The sequence below is a fragment of the Bos taurus genome, chromosome 17 (assembly GCF_002263795.3).
Source record: "Bos taurus isolate L1 Dominette 01449 registration number 42190680 breed Hereford chromosome 17, ARS-UCD2.0, whole genome shotgun sequence".
NCBI lineage: Eukaryota > Metazoa > Chordata > Mammalia > Artiodactyla > Bovidae > Bos > Bos taurus.
Genome location: NC_037344.1, coordinates 566497 through 593177, shown reverse-complemented (window position 1 = coordinate 593177; position 26681 = coordinate 566497). Strand labels below are relative to the sequence as shown.

The 26681-nt window shown below is 40.2% G+C and overlaps 1 protein-coding gene across 2 annotated transcripts in view; it reads right to left on the bottom strand.

Annotated features, from left to right (window-relative positions):
* The window catches only part of CPE (carboxypeptidase E), a 148075-nt gene extending 128266 nt beyond the window's left edge, over positions 1 to 19809 (bottom strand). Inside the window, exon 1 of one of the 2 annotated variants that reach the window (NM_173903.4) lies at positions 19260 to 19809. In NM_173903.4, coding sequence (NP_776328.2) covers positions 19260 to 19563 — 304 coding nt within the window. In that variant the 5' untranslated portion in view covers positions 19564 to 19809. The remainder of the gene's footprint in view (positions 1 to 19259) is intronic. The other variant, XM_059875867.1, reaches the window with a different exon arrangement.
* Between the last annotated feature and the right edge of the window lie 6872 nt (positions 19810 to 26681).

Genomic DNA, 26681 nt, shown 5'->3' with positions numbered 1-26681 from the left:
GATGACCCATCAGGTAAGCCCAGTTCCGCTTCACTTCCTGCCATTAGAGCAGTATCATCTGCATATCTGAGATTATTGATATTTCTCCTGGCAATCTTGATTCCAGATTGTGATTCATCCAGCCCAGCATTTCACATGGTGTACTCTGCATATATTAAATAAGCAGGGTGACAATATACACCCTTGTCATACTCCTTTCCCAATGTTGAACCAGTTCCTATCCGATTCTAACTGTTGCTTTTTGACCCTCATACTTTTCTCAGGAGACAGGTAAGGCTATCTGGTGTTCCTAAGAATTTTCCACAATTTGTTGTGATCCACACAGTCAAAGGCTTTAGAATAGATGTTTTCCTGCAACTCCCTTGATTTCTACATAATCCAATGAATATTGACAACTTAAATCCAGCTTGCATATCTGGAAGTTCTCATTTCACATACTGTTAAAGCCTAGCTTGAAGGATTTTGAATCTTATCTTGCTAGCGTGTGAAATGACCACAATTGTATGGTAATTTGAACCTTCTTTGGTATTGCCTTTCTTTGGGATTGGAATGCAAACTGACAGTTTCTAGTCCTGTGGCCACTGCTGAGTGTTCCAAATTTGCTGACACACTGACTGCAGCTTGTTAACAGCATCATCTTTTAGGATTTTAAATAGTTTAACTGGAATTCCACCACTTTCACTAGCTTTGTTCGTAGTAATGCTTCCTAAGGCTCACTTGACTTCACACTCCAGGATGTCCAGCTCTAGGTTTGTGACCACACCATCGTAGTTATCCAGGTCATGAAGACTTTTTTGTATAGTTTTTTGTGTATTCTTGCCACTTCTTCTTAATCTCTTCTATATCTGTTAGGTCCTTACCATTTCTGTCCTTTATCGTGCCCATCCTTGCATGAAATGTTCCCTTGATATCTCCAATTTTCTTGAATAGATCTCTCATCTTTCCCATTCTATTGTTTTCCTCTGTTTCTTTACATTTAAGGCTTTCTTATCTCTCCTTGCTGTTTTCTAGAATTCTGATTCAGTTGAGCGTATCTTTCCCTTTCTCTCTTGCCTTTCACTTTTCTTTCCTCAGCTCTTTGTAAAGCTTCCTCAGACAACCACTTTGCCTTCTTTCATTTCTTTTTCTTTGGGATGGTTTTGGTCACTGCCTCCTATACAATGTATAGACCTCTGTCCATAGTTCTTCAGGCCCTCTCTCTACCAGATCTAATCTCATGAATCTAGTCATCACCTCCACTGTATAATCATAAGGGGTTTGATTTAGGTCATACCTGAAAGGCCTAGTTGTTTTCCCTACTTTCTTCATTTTAAGGTTGAATTTTGCAATAAGAAGCTCCCTCATTTGAGCATAAGCATCATTTTAGCAGGTAGCATTAACTCAGCAGAAGGCTTGCCCTGAAATATACTCTCCAATAAGTCTACTCCCATCTTTAATATTCCCAGTATTTGAATGAAGCAAAGATGAAAGTGTGAGTTAAGAGTTGCTTTCAAGGGTGGAATGGAAGCTGGTTTGCATGGCAGTCTCTAGGAAGACTCAGCCAAGTGCTATCCTCTCCTGTCAATCAGATGTGCTCAGGTAAGAATCACAGTGAGGGAGATAGTCATTAATGCTCCTGACAGGTTCCTGAGAAAAGAAGAGTAAGGCCTTCTTACTTTTTACAAACTGCTGTATGGTATGAAAGAGGTACTAAATGTGATGCAGTTAGCTCCTGGGAAAAGTGATGCCATGCCAGTGAGGGATGAAATTCTCAGCTAGTTCAGGTCATTTTGTGAATAGCATGTGTCAGTTCCTGGAAATATACTGGTTGGCCCGAAAGTTCATTTGGGTTTCCATAAAATGTTATGAAAAACCCGAACTTTGGGGCCAACTTTATAGTAAATAAACCCTGGAGCAGGAAATGGCAACCCACTCCAGTATTCTTGCCTGGGAAATCCCATGGACAGAGGAGCCTGGTGGGCTACAGTCCATAGCATCTCACAGAGTCAGACATGACTGAAGCAACAGCACGCACATGCACTTCCCCAGTAGCATATTGTACTCCTTCCAACCTGGGCATGGCTCATCATCTGGTGTTGAATCTTATGCCTTTTCACACTGTACGAGGTTCTCTAGGCAAGAATACTGGAGTGGGTTGCCATTTCTATGTCCAGTGGATCACATTTTGTCATAACTCTTCACTAAGACCTATTTGGGTGCCCCTGCTTGGCATGGCTCAAAGCTTCATTGAGTTGCACAAGCCCCTTCGCCACAACAAGGCTGTGATCCATGAAGGGGAAAAAAGAGACATACCAAAGCCACATGAAAAGATGCTTAGCATCATTAATTGTTAGAGAAATGCAAATCAAATAACAATGAGATACCACTTCATACCTAGTAGAATGACTATGTCAAAATGACATAAAATAACCAGCTATTGATATAGGAAAATCAGAACCTTCATATATTGATGGGAGGAATGTAAAATGGTACAGCCACTTTAGAAAACAGTCAAGCATTTCCTAAACATGTTAAACTAAAAGTTACAATATGACCCAGCAATTTCATTGCTAGGACTGTATGTAAAAAAATGACAACATATGTCCACACAAAAACTTGTACATGAATGTTCATAGCAGCATTGTTCATATCACCAAAAAGTAGAAAGCAATCCAAAAGTCTATCAGCTGATGAATGGCTAAACTGTGGAATATTCACATAAATAAATATCATTTGGCAATAAAAATGAATTAGGTACTAATACATGCTACAACATGGATGAATCTTGAAAATATTATGCTAAATGAAAGAAGCCAGTTAACAAAAGACCACACATTGTATGACACTATATATATGAAATACTTAGAAAAGGCAAATCCATAGAGACAAAAAGTAGATTAATGATTGCCAAGGGCTGTAGGAAATGAGGAAATGGAAAATGACTGCTAATGGGTACAGGGTTCCTCGTTAGGGAAATAAAAATGCTCTAAAATTGCCTGTGGTGATGGCTGCACAGAACTGTGAATACACTGTGTGAATTGTTTGGTGTGTGATATCTTTCTCAATAAACAAAACTTACTGTAATAAATATACTATAGTAAAAATAATAATAACAGTAAGGCTTCAGCCATTAAAATAAAAGAAGCAAGTTTTAGGATAGAGTTTGAGAACAATATGACTGAAATCTCAGGGACAAAACTGTGATGTCAGTTCAATTATATTCTTCTTAATTACAGTGTATCAAAGGAAATTTTTAAAAAGATGAAAATAAGATTAAAAATGTGAGTTCAAGGGGCCATTGACTTTATCTTTTTATGTCATTAGCAAGTCAGAAAATACATCCCTATGGTATATATGCAATTTAAATTTTCAAAAATTAAATCATTGTCACATTAATAGTAATGACAACATTTCAGAGCTGGGGCCCTAGTGATTGTCTATTTCAACTTGTGCATTTTACAAAAATAAACTTCTCTAACATTTTTCATACCACTCCACACTGCCTCCTCACCCGTATGCAAACATTAGCTTTTACTTAATGCAGCTCTAATAAGTTGTCTTCTCGAACATGAACCTGCCTGCACTCAGATAGGCAGGTGTTCTGCATCTTATCAAGATGGGAAATATGGGAGGAGAATAAGGTTTGAGGAATAATAGTAATTCCCAATACTTATTAAAGATTGTGTGCCATGAGCCATTATTAGCATATTACATGTGCTATCTCATTCTCTCCCCACATAAATCATGCTTGAGAGGTTTCTTGGTTTTACAGAATGAACACTGAGTCACATAGAGTTTAAATATCTTCGGCAAGGTTTCTAAACAATTAAATGGGACAGCTGGCAACCTATGTCTCCCTTACTCCAACATTCAAATTCTCTACCATGTGTTGAATTTCACTTACAGTGAAAGTGTCCACTAGGCAGATGAATATATAAACCTGAAATTTTAAAAAGAGAAATCAGATCAATATTTTGCAGTCATTGGCTTAGGTTAGCTGTACCTATCTCTAAGAATGAGCATATCCACAGAGAAAGTGTATAATAGAAAGAAGGAAAAAACAAGAACAGAACTCTGAGCAATGCTACCACTTGAAGGCTGAAGAGAAGAAAGAGGGACCTGGGAAGTGACTGCGAATATATGAGGAGAACCAGGAGAGGTACTCAGCACAAGTCAAAGAAAAGGAATTTCAAGTCACAGTAAAAGATCATGATGAACTCATAAAGCAAAAAATTTAAATAAGGTCAGGTAAGATAAAAAATGAAAACTGCTCACTGAAATTTTTAGTTAAGAGCTAGGGTGACTCAGAAATTGTCATCCAAACCTGGACAGTTTTGAGAGTGAAAGAGAGCTCCAGTAGCAAATACCTCAGGATCATGGAATATTGTCCTGTGCAAACCAGGACATAAGGACACCCTGTTAAGGGGTCACCAGTCCCCTTCATCCAACAGTTTCAATAGAGAGAAGCAGTGCAAGCCACACTGTTAGGCGTTCAGAAGGAAAGTGCGATGAAGACTAGTCTTTCAAGAACTTCGGTTTGATTGATGGGTAACAAAAAGGTTAGTGTTGCAGCAGAACACTTCCTCCACTTCCAACTATTCATGCTCTAACCTATTAAGCATCCTCGGCAGTCATTATTTTAAAAAATACCGTGTGAGAGGATGTTTTATTGAATAGGTACATTTTTAGATATATAAAAATTAATGTGACCATGTGAAGGTGTGTATTTAGGGAATTAAATATATGTAACATATGTTATTTATGTAGTATATGTAAAGCTCAAAAATAAAGCTTTTTAATTTCTAGTCTCATAGCCAAGAATTATGAATTACTAATTGGCTATAATAGGCAGTGATTTGAAGTAGAATTTCTTAGTCACTTATTTCTTAAAACAACTAATGCAGGCAAAACCTGTTTCTAACACCTCAGTGTGTCATCCCATATTCATTATCCAACAGAACTGTACCTTTTGAAACAGCTAATGCCAGATGGTCTCCTCAATAAAAAACAGCAGGAGGCAACATATTAATGCTACTCAGCAAGCAAGTCTGCAGACACTCAACCAATGAAACTAGTCTTCAGTTGCTAAGCCATCCTGTCACCATGGCAACATCTAGTTCAGAAAAAATATTGGATTTTCAGGTTAAAAGGGCCACCCATCTTAAAATTTAAGTATCCTCCAAGCTTATGATGATCATACTTCAGCTAAAAGAACTGCCTAGATTTTCTCACTCATCTCAAATCAGACCTACCCATTTGCCCTTTCACTTAAAAATATTTATTTACACTCAGTTTCTAACTTTATTGACTTCCTAGATAAACACATTCCATTTAAAGGTGTTTTTGTGTATATAAATTTATGTGCACATACTTGCAAGCTAATAGTTGTAAATATAATGACAAATGTTACTGCCTTAGAAAATTTTCACTTGTACATACTCTTATCAGTCTGTTATTATATCTGATTAAAGAGAATAAGCAAAGAAATAAATAATGTGGTAAGACCAGAATGACATTCTTATTATTACTTGAGATACCTAATATGAACATTCAAAGTAACAATTAAATCTTATTTTTAAAAGAGCTTCATATTTAAGTTGAAATGATAATTTGCCCAAGGAAAATGATCTTATTTTACCTCATGAAAATGCAGAGAATCTGAAATAATGTTTGTAAATACATTGTAGAATCAAGATATGATGGTGAGGTGGAGAGGGGGCTTATTTTGGAAGCAAGGACACAGGGTATCTTAGAACATGGCAGCAACTCCCACTCAAATCACATGGTAAGAAGAATTTTCCAAAATGAAAGAAAGGTGAGAAGAAGGAGATAATTCAGAAGAAGGAAAGAGGATGAAGCAAATGGTGTCTAATGTACTTATTTTTATTTTTAACTAACAATGTAGCTATATATAAATACATTTTTCATATCTTGGTTTTGCCACTTACAAGCCTGTGATCTCTCAGGTAAAGGAATAAATCACTTATCTCTCTGTGCTTTAGCTTCCTAATTTATAGAATAGGAATAATAATAGTACCAACTCCACAGGGGTTGAGGATTAGATGAGTTAAGCTTTTAAATAGTACTTGCTATGTACTGAGCATTACTTAACTATGAGGGGGGAAAATATATTCATTGTACATTTTGCAACATTTAAATTTTCTCTTTAATCTTTCTATTTCATCTTTAAATTTGATTTTTTTCTTCTACTGTTTCCTAATTTTTCTTTTTTACGTTTGCCTCACTTCCTTCTTTTATTTTGTTATATTTCAGTCTGTCTTAATCTTTTTAGCCATCTTTTATTACCTTAATTTCCTATCTGAGATTTCCTGTATTTGACGGCTCACTTCCTAGGAGATACCTCAAAGCCAAGTTGTAGGAGCTACAACAGACAGACTGACGCCAGGCCACAAACCATGGTTGTGACACTGACAGCTCCTACATCACCTCTGTCACCTCCCCCTAACGAAAGATGACTTCAGAACTCGTCCCAGGAAACAAAAACCTCACCGTACAAAAAAATACAGCTAGTGGTCTGAAAAGTTTTTTTCATGAAAACTGTTGTATTTGAAATTTCCGCATAAGAGCGCATATGTATGTGCACACACAAGCACACACACATGCACTCACACACACACACTTTCCCTTTGAAGGCAGGAGAAAAGAGCAAAGTAAATGGAACATCTCTGAGGTGCCTCCTTTTTGTGGGGAGAAAAAATGGTCTAGAACAACTGACTGGATAGAGGTCGATATAATTTTTTATTTATCATACTTAAGAGAAGGCCAGAATTCCACATCTCAGAATTAGCCAGACTCTCTGGCCCATGCATGCGTGACTGAGTCGTCATATCCTGCTTCTGAAGTACTCCAGGCACCAATGGGTCCTGCACGTAATGGATTAGCACCTTCTAGAATTAACATTTCCCAAGGGTCCTGTACAATTCCCTACATGGGAAACAATAGCTAATACCTTTGAACTACATAGAATGCACAGCATTTATGATTTCAAGGTGTATCCTAAGTGTCTATTTAGCTTCTAAACTGAATATATACTTAACAGAAAGAAAAAAATGAAACCTGATTCACAGTCTTTTCTCTTTATTCTAATCCATTTACATAAAAGGACTTGGAAATGATGGTAATAAGTCACTGTTTATTAGTCTGACAAAAAGAAATGGCTACTAATAAAACTGCCCAAAGGATCCCAGCATTACTTACTGACCCCTACTACACACAGAACTGTCGCTCCCCAACCTTCTTCCTGCCCTTGCACCTGATTAGGCTCTGGGCTCCCACTCTCCTAATGCCCAACAGCTATGACTGTACACAGACCAAAAGAAGATTTAAGTAATTATCTGAATCATTCAGACCAAACACTTTCACCTGAAATAACACGGTCATCAAAAGGTAAGTTATTTACCCCAAATTAACTGAAACTATCTTGTCATTTCACTGTTATTAGCCCCCTTCCTGCTCATGAGAATACAACCTCTCATACAAACATCAGCCTGAAGATATGGGCATGTTTCTTGTTTGTCCATATCCTGATTACAAACTACCAACAGAATTTTTATCATCTATTCATCTTGGTAGAGTTTCTCAAATGGCAAGAAACAAAACAAAAAATTCCAACTATATTTTATAAATATTCTTGAATTCCACTATTCCCTGAATAATAATTTAAGGACACACTTTACTCTAAGCATAGTTCTTATATATATTTATTCTTTTACTATAGGCTATTTGTTAGATATGCAACATAATATCAATAATTCTTACACCATTGTAATGTGTTATAAAATATTCACAAATATGGATATAAAGTTCTTTTTATTTTTAATTGGAGTATAATTGCTTTACAATGTTGTGTTAGTTTCTGCTGTACAACATGTGAATCAGCTATATGTATACATAAATCCCCTTCCTGTTAGGCCTCCCTTCCACCCTTCTCCATCCAAACCATCTAGGTCATCACAGAGCACCGAGCTTACTTCCCTGTGCTATACAGTAGTTTCCCAATCTAATGCCAAAAAGAAAAGAAAACCCTCTTGCACTGTTGGTAGGAATGCAAATTGATGCAACCAGTATGAGGAACAGAATGGATGTTCCTTAAAAAACTATAAATAAAACTACCATATGACCCAGAAATTCCACTACTGGGCATATACTCTGAGAAAAGCATAATGCAAAAAGACATAGGTACCTGAATGTTCACTACAGCACTATTTACAACAGCCAGGACATGGAAGCAACTTAATCATCCATCAACAGATGAGTGAATAAAGAAGATGTGGTACAAATATACAATAGACTATTACTCAGCCATAAAGGGAACAAAATTGGGTTATTTGTAGTGATGTGGATGAACCTATGTCATACAGAGTGAAGTAAGTCCGAAAGAGAAAAATAAATATCATCAGTTCAATTCAGTTCAGTCGCTCAGTTGTGTCCGACTCTTTGCAACCCCATGAATCGCAGCATACCAGGCCTCCCTGTCCATCACCAACTCCTAAAGTTTACTCAAACTCACGTCCATCGAGTCAGTGATGCCATCCAACCATCTCATCCTCTGTCGTCCCCTTCTCCTCCTGCCCCCAATCCCTCCCAGCATCAGGGTCTTTTCCAATGAGTCAGCTCTTCGCATGAGGTAGTCAAAGTATTGCAGTTTCAGCTTTAACATCAGTCCTTATAATGAACACCCAGGACTGATCTCCTTTCGAATGGACTGGTTGGATCTCCTTGCAGTCCATATTAATGCATATATATGAAATCTAGAAAAATGATACTGGAGATGCAGACATAGAGAATAGACTTATAGGCACCATGGGGGAGGGAGAAGGCAGGACAAATTGAAATACTGGAAATAAAGTTCTTTAAGAAACTGTATGCTGATGGGTTAGAAAAATTCTCAATAAATATGTAATCCTCTTTTGTAAAAACAACTTTTTTCACATCAAAATATAATGTAGACACTTGAACAGGTCAATACAAGTACTATTTTTCTGAAAGGAAACCTCACCCAATTTCAGTTATTTATATTCCATGCACTTAACCTCCACTAATACAACATATGATTCATTCTGCTTGCTGCACAAATCTCAAACTGGCTTACAACCATAACCCAAAGGCTCTCACCTAGCATTCTCTTGGGATCAGGATTCCAATTTGGAATACACAACTCAGGAACCTGGAAGTATAAGGTAAATGATCAGTAGAATGGGGGACATCTGGCTGACATTCCAAAAAAATGCCTTTATGGCTTCTAGGAAGCACTGCGGTATAGTGTGTATCTGATCTTTGTTAATAAGGTTAATAATTTCTTGTTTCATAACTGCTGTGTAATTGTCTTTCCTTGGACAACCTCTGGTTTTGGCGATAATGAAACAAGATTAAGTACTTCATCCCATCTCCCAAAGCAACCTACCATACAAAGCATCACAGAGCATAGAAGATTCTGTGATGTCTCCATTCACAATGTCTGTTTTCCCCAAAGTTCTCCTGAGACATTGTCTTTCTGTCCCTCTCTGACTCTCCACCAAGCCTCTGAAAATATGCCTCTTCTTTTTATTCAACTTAGCCTGTTCCTGAGCTCCAAAGACCCAGATCTCAAAAGAGTTCATCAGAACAGCCTTTCAACAAAAGCTTGTTTCTTCCTTGAGAAAGGATTCTACTGCCAAGAAAGATAAGATTTTCTGTATATACTTCAGTTCAGTTCAGTTCAGTCGCTTAGTCATGTCAGACTCTTTGCGACCCCATGAATTGTAGCACGCCAGGGCTCCCTGTCCATCACCAACTCCCGGAGCCCATCCAAACTCATGAACATCGAGTCGGTGATGCCATCCAGCCATCTCACCCTCTGTCGTACCCTTCTCCCCCTGCCCCCAGTCCCTCCCAGCATCAGGGTCTTTTCCAATGAGTCAACTCTTTGCATGAGGTAGCCAAAGTATTGGAGTTTCAGCTTTAACATCAGTCCTTCTAATGAACACCCAGGAGTGATCTCCTTTAGGATGGACTGGTTGGATCTCCTTGCAATCCATATTAATGCATATATATGAAATCTAGAAAAATGATACTGGAGATGCAGACGTAGGGAATAGACTTACAGGCACCGTGGGGGAAAGAGAAGGCAGCGCAAATTGAAATACTAGAAATAAAGGTACTCTCAAGAGTCTTCTCCAACACCATAGTTCAGAAGCATATATATATCATAACCTCCATCTCAAACAGTTTTATCCTCCTGATGAGGGAAATCAACCCTAAAGGACAACACCCCAAAAACTATATTATCTCTAACAAGGTAGAAATTTCAAGTTAATGGAATGTGTCATTATTTCACATTAATGGAATATAATTATATGTCACAATGCTAACTGAATATAGCTAGGACACCACCATTGGGATAGTGGAGAAAAAGACATAAGATGCAAAATGATCTTATACTGGCACAGAATGAAGTCCTCTCATCTTCTTTCCAGATGTGGTTCATCCTTTAAGACCTGCTCAAATCCCCACATCCTTCTGAACACCTTCCTTTGATATCTCTGTCAACTTTACCGTAGAATTTGAATTATTCCTTCATATTAAGTACCCTGTTAAAAACTGCTGTGTGCTGCTCCTTTTCTAAGTATCTCTTCAGTGTTCAGAATGGCACTAAAACAGCAGGCACTTGGCTATTCTTGTAAAGTACATTACAGATACAAATATAATAGCACACACAGTAACGAAAGATGCACTTCATTCTGCCTTGCACTATTCAAGAGTTTGAGTTTTAAATGTGAACTGGTTTAGAAGCATTTCTATCTGGTATTTCCAAATGTCTAGTGAATAAATGCCTTGAGTTTTCTTGGTAATTTGTACAATTAGGGTGATTTATACCTGCAACATTAAGAAAACTAAGATCATGGCATCTGGTCCCATCACTTCATGGGAAATAGATGGGGAAACAGTGGAAACAGTGTTAGACTTTATTTTGGGGGGGCTCCAAAATCACTGCAGATGGTGATTGCAGCCACAAAATTAAAAGACGCTTAATCCTTGGAAGGAAAGTTATGACCAACCTAGACAGCACATTCAAAAGCAGAGATATTACTTTGCCAACAAAGGTCTGCCTAGTCAAGGCTATGGTTTTTCCAGCGGTCATGTATGGATGTGAAAGTTGGGACTGTGAAGAAAGCTGAATGCAGAAGAATTGATGCTTTTGAACTGTGGTATTGAAGAAGACTCTTCAGAGTCCTTTGGACTGCAAGGAGATCCAACCAGTCCATTCTAAAGGAGATCAGTCCTGGTTGTTCTTTGGAAGGAATGATGCTAAAGCTGAAACTCCAATACTTTGGCCACCTCATGTGAAGAGTTGACTCATTGGAAAAGACTCTGATGCTGGGAGGGATTGGGGGCAGGAGGAGAAGGGGAGGACAGAGGATGAGATGGCTAGATGGCGTCACTGACTCAATGGACATGAGTTTGAGTAAACTCCGGGAGTTGGTGATGGACAGGAGGCCTGGCACGCTGCAATTCATGGGGTCGCAGAGTCGGACATGACTGAGCGACTGAACTGAACTGAACTGATACCTGCAAGGTTAATATGATATAAAAATACTAAAGTGTTACTACCTTGGTCTGGAAACAGGACATCATGGAAAGTCTGACATGAACTAGCTACAAAGGAAAGCCTTTTTGGCCTCTTGAAAATGCTGGTAAGGGTATGAATGGTTTGCTTATGCTACTGTCTTTACAGAGGCTATAAACACATTATCTTTATAAATTTTGGGGGAAATACCATCCAGCCTCACCCTCTGTAGATTCATTTCAGAAACACGTTTTAATTCATGCCCTCTCCTTGTGCAAACATGGCATAGAATTACTACAGCCAACGATTCAGCCTCAATGTTAAAAAAACAACAGCAACAATACAAGTTTTAAAACTATTCAGGAAAAATGCTTGATGTTTCTGAAAGTTATGTGTCATTTTTAAAAATATACTTTGTGCAAACTGAAACAGAGTCCAAAGAGAAGGGAAAATGTTTGTTAGAATAATACAAGGTGCCATCCAGCCATTTGAATCAACTATGAAAAGCACACCAAAAGATTTAGAAATAATGTAAAAGATGTCTCAGAAATATTAAAGACATTTATCACATATTTCATGGCTTTTACCATTAGTTCAAGACCTAGAGTTGTCCTCAACATACAGCACCTCATGTAGACAACAGAGTGAAATTAATTCTGTCAATGAGATTTCTCCAGGTCGTCCACAGGCAACAGTGAAGAATGACAAATTAGGCACTAAGTTGGGTTTGAAAAGTACGTGAGAATGTGTAAAATACACAGATGAACCAATTCCCCATGGATACTGAAGGATGACTGCACAGACTTAACCAAAATGTGCATTATTTTAAGACTCAAACTGTTCCTTCTACAGCTGTTAAAAATAACTTCCTTAAAAAATAAACACCTGAAGTTACCTTTTTTACAGTGTAACTGTTCTTACTATATTCACTAAGATTTTTCAAAATTTAAGTACAGCAATTTATGCGCTTTTTAATAGGGAATTAAGATCATTGTGACAAGGTCTCTAAAAAACAAGACAATCCACATTTCTAATTTTTCTCTTAAATACCTCTTTTCAACAACCAGCAAACTCTCCTTGGATCTTTAAGTCCCCATGAAGATAAATATTATCTAATTCCTCACCTGTGATAGGTATGAAAAAGCTGTTTATTTAAGACCAAACTGGAGACTATTATGGGGAGCCATGAAGTAAATGAGCCAGGACAACGTGGGTTTGTGCATGCTAGGTCACTTCAGTTGTGTCCAACTCTGTGTGACCCTGTGGACTGCAGCCCGCCAGGCCCCTCTGTCCCTGGGACTCTCCAGGCGAGAACACTGGAGTGGGTTTTCAGGCCCTCCTCCAGGGGATCCTCCTGACCCAGGGATCGGACCCAGGTCTCCCACGTTTGCAGGCAGGTTCTTTACCATCTGTGCCACCAAGGAAGCCCCACATTTATCAGAGGAAGCCTCCCAGCTGATATCCAGATGATGACCCTTTCTTATTCTAATACCCACAGAAGAGGAGGAAGCGGGGGCGGGGGGGGGGGGGGTGGAGTAGAACAGAAAAGGCTACATCCATCCATTAAGTCTCCAAACTCATCTCAGAGGGTACCTAAGCAGAATCCTCATGAAAGGAAAGGCAATATGGCCAAATATTTAAAATCCTGGTGGAATATATGACCATATTTAAAGAAAAAAATAATAGCCCAAGAAAATTTTCTGAAAAAAAAATTTTGAGAAGTGATTTTTCATATAAGCCACTTAGATAAAAGAGAAAATTCTTTAATTTCTGATAAAAGCTACAGATAAAAACAATTAAAATGAAGGGATTCTATAGATGCAAGTGAAATTTAAAATAATGTAAAATGACTGCTCCACTCATGATTATCCCGCTGTCATCAAGACTTAGACAAAATCTACATGTCTATATGATATTTTAGTCTACGTGTCAATATAGCATCAGTCACACTTGCTGCTGCTGCTGCTAAGTTGCTTCAGTCATGTCCGACTCTGTGCGACCCCATAGACGGCAGCCCACCAGGCTCCCCTGTCCCTGGGATTCTCCAGACAAGAACACTGAAGTGGGTTGCCATTTCCTTCTCCAATGCATGAAAGTGAAAAGTGAAAAGGAAGTCGCTTAGTCGTGTCTGACTCTTACCGACCCCATGGACTGCAGCCCACCAGGCTCCTCCGTCCATGGGATTTTCCAGGCAAGAGTACTGGAGTGGGGTGCCATTGCCTTCTCTGCCACATCCCTGAGGAACTTCTTATTTGAGTGTCTCTGCTAAAGAATTATCAAGCAAATCCCTCAAAATATGAAAAGGAATAATAATAAGGACTGCAAGGAGATCCAACCAGTCCATCGTAAAGAAAATCAGTCCTGGGTGTTCATTGGAACAACTGATGTTGAAGCTGAAACTCCAATATTTTGGCCACCTGATGCAAAGAGCTGACTCACTTGAAAAGACCCTGATATTGGGAAAGATTGAAGGCAGGAGGAAAAGGGAACGACAGAGGATGAGATGGTTGGATGGCATCACTGACTCAATGGACATGAGTTTGGGTGGACTCCAGGATGGGGAGGCCTGGCGTGCTGCGGTTCATGGGGTCGCAAAGAGTCAGACATGACTGAGTGACTGAACTGACTGACTGACTGAGTGCTATGCTTTTCAAAGTAGTGTAATACCAGGTACAAGATAACCTCCTTGGGGACAAAAAGAAGTTCAATGGTGAAAATACTGTAGGGTATACAGTTGGAGGTTTGAAACACACATTATCATATTTCAAGTCTTGCCACATGCAAACGTTTTCATCTTTGTTTACCTAATCCTTTTCAAACCAAGCTTAACTAATATTCCATTGAGTACACTTTGGGAAAAGCCAGTCATGTGTCACTACTTCTGGAACTGTTTTTGTATTTGTCAAAAATAGCTCTTCTAAAGAACTATAAAGATGAGTATAGGAATATTCTCTGTGCTACACAATGAGGGAGATGCTGGCAGATGATTCCTTTGCTGCCTCTCAAATCAGTTTTCACAGAAAGACACTTATTTTATCTGATACAAGGTTAGGGGCCAGCTCAATTTCCTCTCTTCCTTTAGCCAGTCACAAGTCAATCCAATACATTATTTCTGGCAAGAGCTACAGTGACTCACTTGGGTCTAAAAAATAACTCTTGACCACATGTAGTACATTTAGATCCTTCTCCGGAATCTAACATCAATATTCACCAGTTGTAAGGTGTTCTCAGCTGTAAGCATTTCCCACTAATTCACCCCAATCTAGTATTAAAAGAGGCCATACAAAATAACCAAAATCCCCACTTTTTTTTGAGTTGTATAGAAATTTTGACAGCATTTAATGTTCCATCACAATATTTGGCAAATGCACACTGGCATTCATACACTTTAAATCTGAACAGATTTGGGGAGGAACAAGTCCAAAATAATCATTCCAGACTTGGAGAGGGGAGAGTTTATGCCCTAAAGAACATTTCTAAGATAACATTTTAGCTATAAATCAGACTTACTCCCCAAGAGCAATGTTAAACTACATGTAAAAGAATTAAGAGCTTTAAACAAACTAATTTTAACTCATGTTTAGCCCTGAGAGGAGTGGTCTGGGAAAACAGATTCCATTGCTTAGACATAAATTGATAATGGTTTCTTTTATGAGTACTGCAATGATGAATATGTATGCCTAGGAAAGCATATATTTGGGTTCAAGCATATGAGCCCCTATATGTAGAAATATTTTAAATGTGTAAAATATAAGCAAACAGAAGGAAAAATGGGAAACAAGAACAGGTTTGGCAGGTATATCTCAAGGGAACACATCTGAGTGCAGAGTCTAAATCTTAGCTGAGGCTCTATCCCAGTCCCAGGTCTGGAGTCCAGATTCACAACGTGTGAGGAGATGAGACTGGGGACAAGACCACGTACAGGTCTTCTGAGAACGGCTAAACCCATCACCCTCCTCCAGCAGATTTGTTCAGTCCTCCAAAGTAATGAAAACGATAACTGAGATCCAGCATCCAGCTGGTCAAAATAGATGTTGATATTCCTCCCTCACCAGTTCCAAATAGAATTTACTTTCCCTTTTGATGAATTCAAATGCAGAATACCTGAGAGAATAGATCATTTTCAGAAGATCAGTTCAAATTCGGCCCATGGTCTGGTGCCGAACAAGTCTGATGATCATTTTTTTCCCACTTAGGAATGGAGGTGGTGGGATGAAAGAACACCCTCTGTCCATAACTGCAAATCTAACCACGTCAACTTCTACCACAGAGAAAGGCTTGATGTCTTATTTGGGGAGAGTTTTTCTATGGTGATACTAAATATTTGGGCATGATATACAATTTTTTTAAGTTCAGAAAAATAATTTAGATTAAGAAGACACGTGATACCTCGCTCATGTTGGAAGATAAAATGAATATGGGAAACTTCATCAATGTTTAAGTCAAGTAAACAAATTTGTTAAGTTAAACATTATTTCTGAGTAGCTTCATCAGAAACATTATTTCAACTCTCCCCAAAACACTTATAATATGAAAACAGTTGAGGTACATTGGAATTGGTAAATTTCAGTAATCAGTATATCCCTGCCTTCTCATCATCTGTTCTTCAGTAACCAAATGCCCCTGACCTAATGTCCATAGTCTCCTTTCTCTGGGCCTCCCACTCCCTTCTTGAAGCCCTAATGACCTTTAAACTGTCCTGCAACCTCCCAACTCTCAATCTCTCACAGGGCAAGGACCATCCTGTGTATCACTATACAACCTATGTAAGTTTGCTCACCTAGTGTGTGGATGTTCAAAACACTGAATTAATCCATTTCTATCTCAAAATAAGTATGAAAATTCCTTTTCATTCCTTAAAATATTTTAATCTAAAAAGGAATATGAAGGCCGTTTAAGAATGGTAACTACATCCCTTCATTCAAAACTTCCTAAAAGTTAATTCCCACAAGTGCTATTAAGCTCATATACTGATCAGATCTCTGCACCCAAAGCCAGTGCTCTAGGACAACCCTGGGGCAACTGAGCTCACGTGCCTCAACTAAAGAACTTGCATGCTGCAATTACTGGAACCCACACACGACAACTGGAGAGTCCATGTGCCAAAGGGCAAACTCACACCTGACCAACTAAGACCAGATGCAGCCAAATATATAAATAATTTGTTGAGAAAAGACAATAGGCACCACATGGAGTTGTTCATGCTAAAGCCTCACAAGACCAAACCAAGACTAAATTACAGTTTTGGCTCTTTCAGAAATGAAATCTTAACCCAATCAATTAGGAATCCTGTGATCAGTACAACATCCTGTAAAAGGGAGTAACTTTGCAATAAGCAACCCATTTTTTGCCTAGTGTAACTTCCTTGTTCCAGCTCCCATCTACCTATAAGTCTTTCATTCTGCACAAATCTTAGGAACATCTTTCTATCTGCTAGATTGAATGATGTTCAATTCGTGAATCACCAAATAGTCAATAAGATCTTTAAAATTTACTCAATTTTTTTTTAATTAGTTCCCTGAAGATTTCCAACCTGTTCATCTCTTCTTAAAAGATGGTGGAGGGGGAAATCACCCCATGTTTTTCGTGCTGGCTCATAACAGTTTATTGCAACCTTTAGGAATATAACTGGTAGACATTTTGTATTCTATTTATTAAGTAATACCATGAGCTTAGTTTCCTTCATTTAACAAGCAGTAAAGCAGGTAATGTAAAATATTTATTTGCTTTCTTAAAATGAGTTAAGTTGCTGTATTTTGTGTTTAAAAGGAACAAAACATAGAAGGCATTGTGTTATTCAGCAAATGACTGACTCATCTTTTTCCCTAATGTGACCTGAGTGCCTGCTGTGTCCCAGACCTGCCCTAGGTGCTGGAGACACAGATCTACCCCAAGGAGCCTAGAGCTGGAAAAGGGACCTGCAGATCTTGACAGACTATACAGTTCAGATATTTAAGCAAAAGAATTATGGTTTTCATTTTCAAAAGCATATCACATTTTAACAGTAATATCACTTTACAATTTTGTTTCTAAACTTGAAGACAACAAATAGTTAACATTTGCTTTCATATGATCTCTTTGAAGAAACAACAAAATCTGAGGAGCAATCTATGATAGAATAACCAAAGGTTCCAATTAAATAGGCAGGAGAATCACAAATATTTAGATTCTCTTTAAACCTAAGATGTCTTGACTTCAATTATCTAAAATAACTGAAGATGAGTTTTCACATATAAAATTTTTCTTTATCTTCAGATACAAATATGAAACTAACTTTCCAAATTTCCGATTCTACATGCTGAATCCTGCTAGAGAGCATTCAGTTCAGTTAAGTCGCTCAGTCATGTCCCACTCCTCGCGATCCCATGGACTGCAGCAGGCCAGGCCTCCCTGTCCAACTCCTGAAACCTACTCAAACTCATGTCCATCACATCGGTGATGCCATCCAACCATCTCATCTTTCGTCCTCCCCTTCTTCTCCCACCTTCAATAGTTACTAGCATCAGACAGCACCACTGAAAATGTTTTCCAGGATCTAGTTTTAGGGTTTTGATGGCAAAATTATACAAACCTTTCCATTTACATTATTTGAAGGTAAGAAATGTTTCCCATTTTACTAAAAATTTACTATTGATCAGACCATACTCCTTCCGTTTGAAGATCAAAGTGTCTCCGTGGATCACATATTTTAATCCCATCTCAATTTTAATCCCATTATTATATAATGATATAATAAATATCATTATAAAACTATTCTGGCCCTACATTTGAGAGTTTTTACCTGTTTTCTTGCTTTCTTTGTCATTAAAAAAAAAAAAAAAAGCATAGCATGCTGATGTAATTAGCCCAGATTACTTTAACCTTTATGGTCAGAAGACCAGGCCTTAAAAGTTATGTTATTTTCAAAGAGCAAAGAAAAAGAAGAACCAAAAACATTTTTCAAGATATCTCTTTATTAATACCAATTGCGTAACATTTAACATAAATTAAAACGTGCCCTAACACACTCAAGAGGAAGATGAATAAGATGGTCATATGGAAACATCCGTTGTAATAAAATCCTGATCGCAAACTACTCATCTCCAAGGGCTAGAACAGAAAAAAAAAAAAAGGTGGGTGGGCGGGGGGCGGGGGGGATATTCCTTTTTCCTTAGAAAGACTGTGTGCAGTTTTGAAATCGGAATGCCTGCCAGAGGCGGCTTTATCACCCTCTACCCGCCAGCGTTACCAAGATCCTTAACATCCCAGCAGTGCGCGTTACCTAACACGCACATACAGGTAGAGATGGACACCTAGAGCCTCCAAGGCCAATAAACTGGCCCTCTGGAAATTAGGAAACAAATGATAAATGACTTTTCCTCATTTCCTCAGACCCTGCCTTCTCCACCTTACCGTTCTACTCCAGCTTGCAAGGAAGGACGACCTCCTTCCTGAGGCCTCACAGCTATTCCCTACGGTCTTAGGCACAGCGAAGTGGGGGGTGACAGCGGGTTTGCGGGGGCGCAGCTTTGCTTGCTGCGCTCCCACCTCCATCAGAGGCAGCCCCTCCGGCCTGGGCTTACCCAGGGGGAGGGGTGTGCAAGGCTGGGGAGGACAGCCAGCCGACAGGGCTTGGCAAATCCCAGCCCCAGCCCTCCCCCCACGTACACTTTCCACCCCGGGTGCCTCTCGCCCTCCTTTCCCACCGCCGGGCCACCCCGCGCGGCTCCCTTACCCGGCTCGTGGACGCCGGGGTTGTCGGACAGCTCGAGCACCAGCAGCTCGCGGCCCTCGAAGCTGCGCCCCACCGTGTAGATCCTGCTGACCGCGGCGCACTGCAGCCACACGGACACGAGCGCTTCACGAAGCTCTGGGTAGCGGTGGTACTCAAAGGAGATGCCGTCCTCCTGGGGCCGCCGGCGCCGCCTTGCGCCCGCCACAGGGCCCCCAGGCCCCCGGGCCTCGGCGCCCAGCAGCCAGGCACAGGCGGCCAGCGAGCCGCACAGCACCAGCAGCGCGCAGCCCCCTCGCCGGGCCATCGCGTACCGCGTCTCCTGTGCGGCCTCCTCTGGGCCCGGAACCTCGGGGTGCACGGCCTGCGGGTCCCCTCGACTCGCCTCCCGGCGGCCTGGAGCGGGGAGGGCAGCGAAGATCTAAGCAGGGACCGCGAAGCAGGAGAGGAGCGCAGGACGCACCGCCGCCGAGTGCGGGACGCAAGGGAGGCGGCGCGGAGCCCGGCGAGGCGCACGGGCGGGGCAGGGAGGGCGGCGCCGCCGGCCGGATTCGCGGCCAACCGGGGGCCGCTATGCTGTTTGTGGGCTTGGAGCCACGTCAGAATCAAATGGCGCCGCTAGGACCCAGGTGAGATGACAGCTAAGGTCGGATGTGGGCACGTTGCTGTCATCATTGAGAGACCCGTGACAGTGCCTGTTGGGGGGAAATCATTCTGAGATTGTTAGAGTCTTTTAAACGTGCCATCAGTTCCAAGACGACCAGGTTTCCATCTTGATGTTCCCAAGACTAGATAATATTCCAGGAAAAAAAAAAAAAGAAAGAAACACAAAGGCAGCCACTTGCCTTCTGCCTGTGACGTGTCTTTAATAATTGTATTGATAGTTCAAACACAAACCCACAGGTTGGCTGTTAATTGATTGCATGGTCTGTCTGAAAAACAGAACACTGGGCACTTGGATTTAGAGGTTTAAGAAACTGAAAATGCGTTCTATCGATTTGCAGATAGTGTCTTTAATTGTATTTATGCACATACCTGGGTTCTTCCAGCGGGGAAGGAAAAGAGTAAGACAATGTCATCTGCCAGTGCCTGTGTCAACCCCCTTCTGTAATTCCTGTGGGGAAAGCAGAGTACAGCCCGAGCGATGGTCAAGGGATTTAGTTGGGTATTAAGGTTAAATCTTTCCAAAACAGCTTTTCCGGTAGGTTCAGGCTCAGTCTCTTACCTGGTTGTAACTAAGATGCCGCCAGGACTGCAGTCATCTGAAGGCTTGACTGGGGTTAGAAAATCTTCTTCCAAGAAAAAAAGTTAAAGATCAAAACTGTTACAGAAAGAAAACTCTGATCATGAAAGATAATATCTCCATTCCCCTCCCATAATTATTGCAAAAATATAAAATCATTTATAGCTTTAGATACCTAGCCTTTACACAGAATTTGTAGTAGAGCAAACGTTATTCTGAAGAGGTTGCCTTTTGGATTCAATAATAGCACAAATCTAAGTAAATAATCCATTGGGTATTTCAACCAAGCAGGAAAAATAGACATCATATGGGTAATTTTTTATGTTAGACTTTTTTTTTTGTCTTAACTCATTCTTTTTCCCCCTAACAGTGCACTGCACTGAATAAAAACTCTCTCCTGGGAATGGATTCATAAAAAAGAAAGAAAAGAAAAAATGGTGCTGGTTTCAAAACTTTCTGACAGCAGCATGGATCCTTTTTGAATTTGGGGGGATGAACTGACACTGTAAAGACATGCCACTCAGTTGAATTTGGACCTGGCCACGTACCTTGTCAATTTAGGCAGAGCTAAGAACCCTGTATTTTTCTCAGTGACCAATCTCAGTTTGATTACATGGTTCAAGAGTTTGAAACCAGAGTTATAATTAGATTTCTAAAATCATGCCCAAAAGAACAACCTAGTAAACCTAGAAAAAAAAAAAAAACAGTGTAGCTAAAACCAATAACTTCAGCAGTGGAAGGTTAAGATTTTCAGGTTAGCTATTTAAGGTAACCACACTAATTTGTGGCGAGATGGGTCATATACTAGTGACAACACATGTAAACAGCATATGGTTTGGTGAAGTCCTGTGTTGACCTTAAGTTTCTCTTCAAACAAAGGGTGTATTTTCTATTTTCTCCCAAATCTCAGTTTTATGGGTTTTGTTTTGTTTTGTTTTGTTTTTTGCTTTTTTGTAAACAGGTGAGATCCTGCCAGCGCTGTGGTCTCACTTGAAAGGGATCTTTTGGAAGAACCTTAGAAGTTTGTTTTCTTTATCTATTAAAATGAAATATTTTGATTCACTCAAGTGCAGCAGGGTCATCTAGAGAATTTGTACAATGTGCAGATTCCTAAGCACCCACCAATACAGAGATGGGATTCAGGTATTAACAAGGTTCCAGGTTTTCGTAAGAACCCAGGTATTTTTTATTTTGATGTTTGATTGATGAACATGCTTTGAAAATCTCAAATACTGCAACTCTGGAAGTTTTCTTTTTGAGAAAAGTTCCTGTTTACCAAAACACGGAATCACACCACATAAAACAAGAAATCAATTCACAGGAATTAAAACTTTGTTTTTGAATTTCTGGGCAATTTTAGGTGTAGGTCAGCTTCACTGGAGTGTAATTATTTTTTGTAGTTTCATAGGCAATTATGTAAAAGGTTATATACCCATCCTGATTGCTAGATAGAAAATCTTGCATGCTAAGCATTTAATATGTTTGACCCTGTGCATTCATAGATAAATCTAGTGTGAAGGCACATTTTAAATTATTCATATATATGCACACACACACAAGGAAGAAAGAGATCTGTTTTTTGTGTCACTTCTGAACATCTATATGAGCATATTTAAGCCCCCTGAGGCTTCACTTCCTGCATCACTTCTATTATTTTCAAATCCAGAAACTGTCTCTTCCTATATCCGAAACCTTGTATTCAGTTCAGTTCAATTCAGTTCAGTCACTCAGTCGTGTCCAACTCTTTGTGACTCCATGAACCACAGCACGCCAGGCCTCCCTGTCCATCACCAACTCCCAGAGTTTACTCAAACACATGTCCATTGCGTGGGTGATGCCATCCAACCATCTCATCCTCTGTCGTCCCCTGCTCCTCCTGCCTTCAATCTTTCTCAACACCAGGGTCTTTTCAAATGAGTCAGCTCTTCACATCAGGTGGCCAAAGTATTGGAATTTCAGCTTCAGCATCAGTCCTTCCAATGAGCACCCAGGACTGATTTCCTTTAGGATGGACTGGTTGGATCTCCTTGTAGTCCAAGGGACTCTCGTTAATCTTCTCCAACACCACAGTTCAAAAGCATCAATTCTTCTGCGCTCAGCTTTCTTTATGGTCCAACTCTCACATCCATACATGACTACTGGAACAACCATAGGTTTGATTATAGAGACCTTTTTTGGCAAAGTAACACCTCTGCTACTTAATATGCTGTATAGGTTGGTCATAGCTTTTCTTCCAAGGAGCAAGCATCTTTTGATTTTATGGCTGCAGTCACCATCAACAGTGATCTTGGAGCCCAAGAAAAGTCTGTCACTGTTTCCATTGTTTCCCCATCTATTTTCTGTGAAGTGATGGGACCAGATGCCATGATCTAATTTTTTTGAATGTTGAGTTTTAAGCCAGCTTTTTCACTGTCCTCTTTCACCTTCATCAAGAAGCTCTTTAGTAGTTCCTTATCACTTTCTGCCATAAGGGTGGTATCATCGGCATATCTAAGGTTACTGATATTTCTCCCAACAATCTTGATTCCAGCTTGTGCTTTATCCAGCCTGGCATTTCACATGATGTACTCTGCAGGTAAGTTAAATAAGCAGGGTGATTATATACAGCTTTGAGGTACTCCTTTCCCAATTTGGAACCAGTTCATTGTTCCATGTCCAGTTCTAACTGTTGCTTCTTGACCTGCATACAGATTTCTCAGGAGGCAGGTAAGGTGGTCTCATATTCCCAGCACTTTAAGAATTTTCCACAGTTTGTTGTGGTCCACACAGTCAAAGGCCTTAGCCTAGTCAATGAAGTTGAAGTAGATGTTTTTTCTGGAATTCCCTTGTGTTTTCTATGATCCCACTGATATTGGCAATTTGATCTCTGGTTCCTTTGCCTTTTCTAAAGCCAGCTTGTACATCTGTAAGTTTTTCATATAATTTATTTAATTGTAAGTTTATATAATTTATTTTTTAATAAATAATGACTGTATTTAACAAGTGAGTCATAAGATTCCTTCAGTTTTACCATTGCCTCTTGCAGGTGTCAACAAAGAAACCCAGGAGTTGCAAATAAGAAAAGCGTTATCTGGAAGTCCTAGAAAATGCAATACTGGAGACACGGATTCAGGTAAAACCAAGAGTTCACAGGAAGAGTAGGAGTCAGGGATGTATGAAGGCAAAAGCCACAAAGTTGTTAAAGTTTTCTGGCAAAAATCATGATGGACTTCGATGCAAGAAAGAGATATTTTTCCTTAAAGGATAGGATGTCTGCATTATTTAGGGTAAGGGTCCAATAAGCGTCTTGAGTTTCTGGGACATTGGGCAGATGTTCTGGATGCTCGAATTAAGACAGTAAGTGGTCAAAATGTTAGATTCCATCCAGAATCACTTCCTCGGTGGCCTTGAGGCTTTGTTTCAGAGCACCTCTAGCAGTGCCTACTGTGTTTGATTTTCCTTCCATACAGGATGGCTCCAACTCTTCCCTCTCCAGCTCCACTCCTCACTCAACAGGACCCCTTCCAGCCTGGCCCTCCTCTGTGGTTCCCCGTAGAGGCAAGGTTGTATTGAACTTCAGGGTTCATAAACTTTACACATCAGAATCACCTGGTGAGCATGGCCACATTCTGGACCAGTTGAATACAATTTTCTGGGGCTGGTGCTTAGAAGTCTGCATTTGAGCAAGCTCACCCCACCCCTATTCTCTCAGGGGGACTGTGGTGCATAATAGGATTAGAGGAATACTGTCCAGTTAAGGAGACTAGTGTTGAGGTTTGACAGACAGCATTCTAATCCCAGGTCTGCTTATTCCTAGAAGCTGCTCCATGACTTCTCCCTATCATAAGGGACACAGCATTTCATGAACTCATAATAATGCAAGCAGAGGGAAGCAGAGTCAAAGAGGGAAGATGGTATGCTGCTGGCTTGGAAGATGGAGGAAAAGGCCACCAAACCAAGGAATGCTGGCAGGCACTAGAAGATGGAAAAGGAACTAAGCCTTTTTCTCCCCTAGCTTCCATGCTGAATAAATAAGAATTTATCTCCATGTAAACTCACTTCATTTTCTGTAAAAGATCTCAACAACCACACTGTTCTCTTTCTGACACAGAGTGCACATGGATGCCCCATGGGTGGGCATGAATCAGGAGGGCAGCAAGTTTCAGGTCCCCACACTCATCCTCATGTAGCTCGACAGCGCCCAGGCCAGACAGCACCTCAGGGAAGGGCCTCTGGGCCAGCAGAGACTGCAGTGAGCTCAGCTTCTGGTCCACAGAGCTGAGCTCCACCTTTATAGCCATCCTCCGTAGCTCAGAGGTTAAAGCATCTGCCTGCAATGTGGGAGAGCTGGGTTCGATCCCTGGGTTGGGAAGATCCCCTGGAGAAGGAAATGGAAACCCACTCCAGTATTCTTGCCTGGAAAGTCACATGGACAGAGGAGCCTGGTGGGCTATACACCACGGGTAGCAAAGAGTCAGACACAACTGAGTGACTTTACTTCACTCCCCTGCCTCCCAGCTGGTGGGTACAAGAGGAGTGCTCAGTAAAGAAGCCTTCTGAGCTCCTTCTCTTCCTGCTAGGACAGCCTCCAGTCATGGTCAGTGGCCAGTACTCTCACTGGCCTGGCAGCACCATTCAGTCATCCTACTTCAGAATCCTTCCTCCTTCCCATGAACTCCCAACACACTGCAGGGCTTTCCTGGCAAGCCCTGGAGAAATTCTCTGATCAAACTCTGCTTGACTTTCTCTCCATCAACACCATGAAGCCTGTGTCCCTGAATTGACCAGGGCTGCATCTGGTCTCATGGGTCTCCCATTTTTCCCATTTCTCATTTCTCTCATCATTGGGTTGTGTGCAAACAAGCATCAGGCAAGTGTCACCAAAATATTCATGCCACTTTTACTTGTCACTGTGTAATTAATAAAACAAAACAAAACTGAGTAAACTGATAAATACAAGAGTAGAAAAATGTTGAATACCTTGGAAGCACTTGAATTTTAAAAATGGAATTGGGTATGAATAAGAAAACAGTGAAGGACTGAGGAAAAGATTAAAAAAAATCTCAAAAGATACTGCTTTTAGATTTGTTCAAAAATCTGACACTAAAACTGTAATGGTAGAAAACACATTATGGTGAGGAGTTCTCATCCCAACAACCAAAACCAACAGGTGAATAACTGGACACTTACGTTTTAAGCTCAAATAAGTTAAAGTGTGCTTTCTTCTTTTTTTGAAAAATGACTCTCCTCTTTACCTGATTCTTTCATTAAATACCCACTGCGTATTCCAGTTGTATCAGCTTAGTGGGTGGATGTACCACGCAGACAGGTAACAGCCAGGGCACTCTGAACCTACCACATGAATCAGCAAGATAAAACTCCCATTTACAGATATCACAGCCTAAAACCTAATAACCAGCTCAAATTAAATATAATCCAAAGTGTTTATCAGTGTTATTGTACAGATCTATGTGTGGGTGCTAAGTTGTTTCAGTCCTGTCTGACTCTTGGAGATCTTATGGACTGTAGCCTGCCAGGCTCCTCTATCCATGAGATTCTCCAGGCAAGAATACTGGGGTGGGTTGCCATGCCCTCCTCCAAGGGATCTTCCAGACCAAGGATCAAACTCTTGTCTCTTGCATCTCCTGCTTTGGCAAATACCACCTGGGAAGCATTCTATAGCTCTAGTGCTCAGTCGCTTCGGTCGTGTTAGACTCTTTACAATCCCATGCACTGTAGCCCACCAGGCTCCTCTGTCTGTAGGATTCTCTAGGCAAGAATGCTGGAGTGAGTTGCCACGTCCTTCTCCAGGGGATCTTCCTGACTAAGGGATCGAACCTGCATCTCATGTCTCCTGCATTGGCAGGTGGATTCTTTACAACTGACCCACTGGGAAAGCCCCTTCTACAGCTCTATCTATATCAATTTCTCTGTATCCCAGTGGCCACCCCAGTATTTTTGATCTCCCAGCAGCACAACTCAACACAAACATATTATGAGTCATATATGTAATTTTGAACTTGTTAGTAGCCATGTTTCTTAAAAAGGAAAGAGGGGAAATTAATTTTAATAATAATTTTAACCCAATATATTGTAAATGCTATCATTTCAACTTGAAAATAGCATAAATTATTAATAAAATTTTTTCATTCTAAGTCTTCAAAATCGCTTGTGTAATTTACATTATAGCACATCAGCACAAT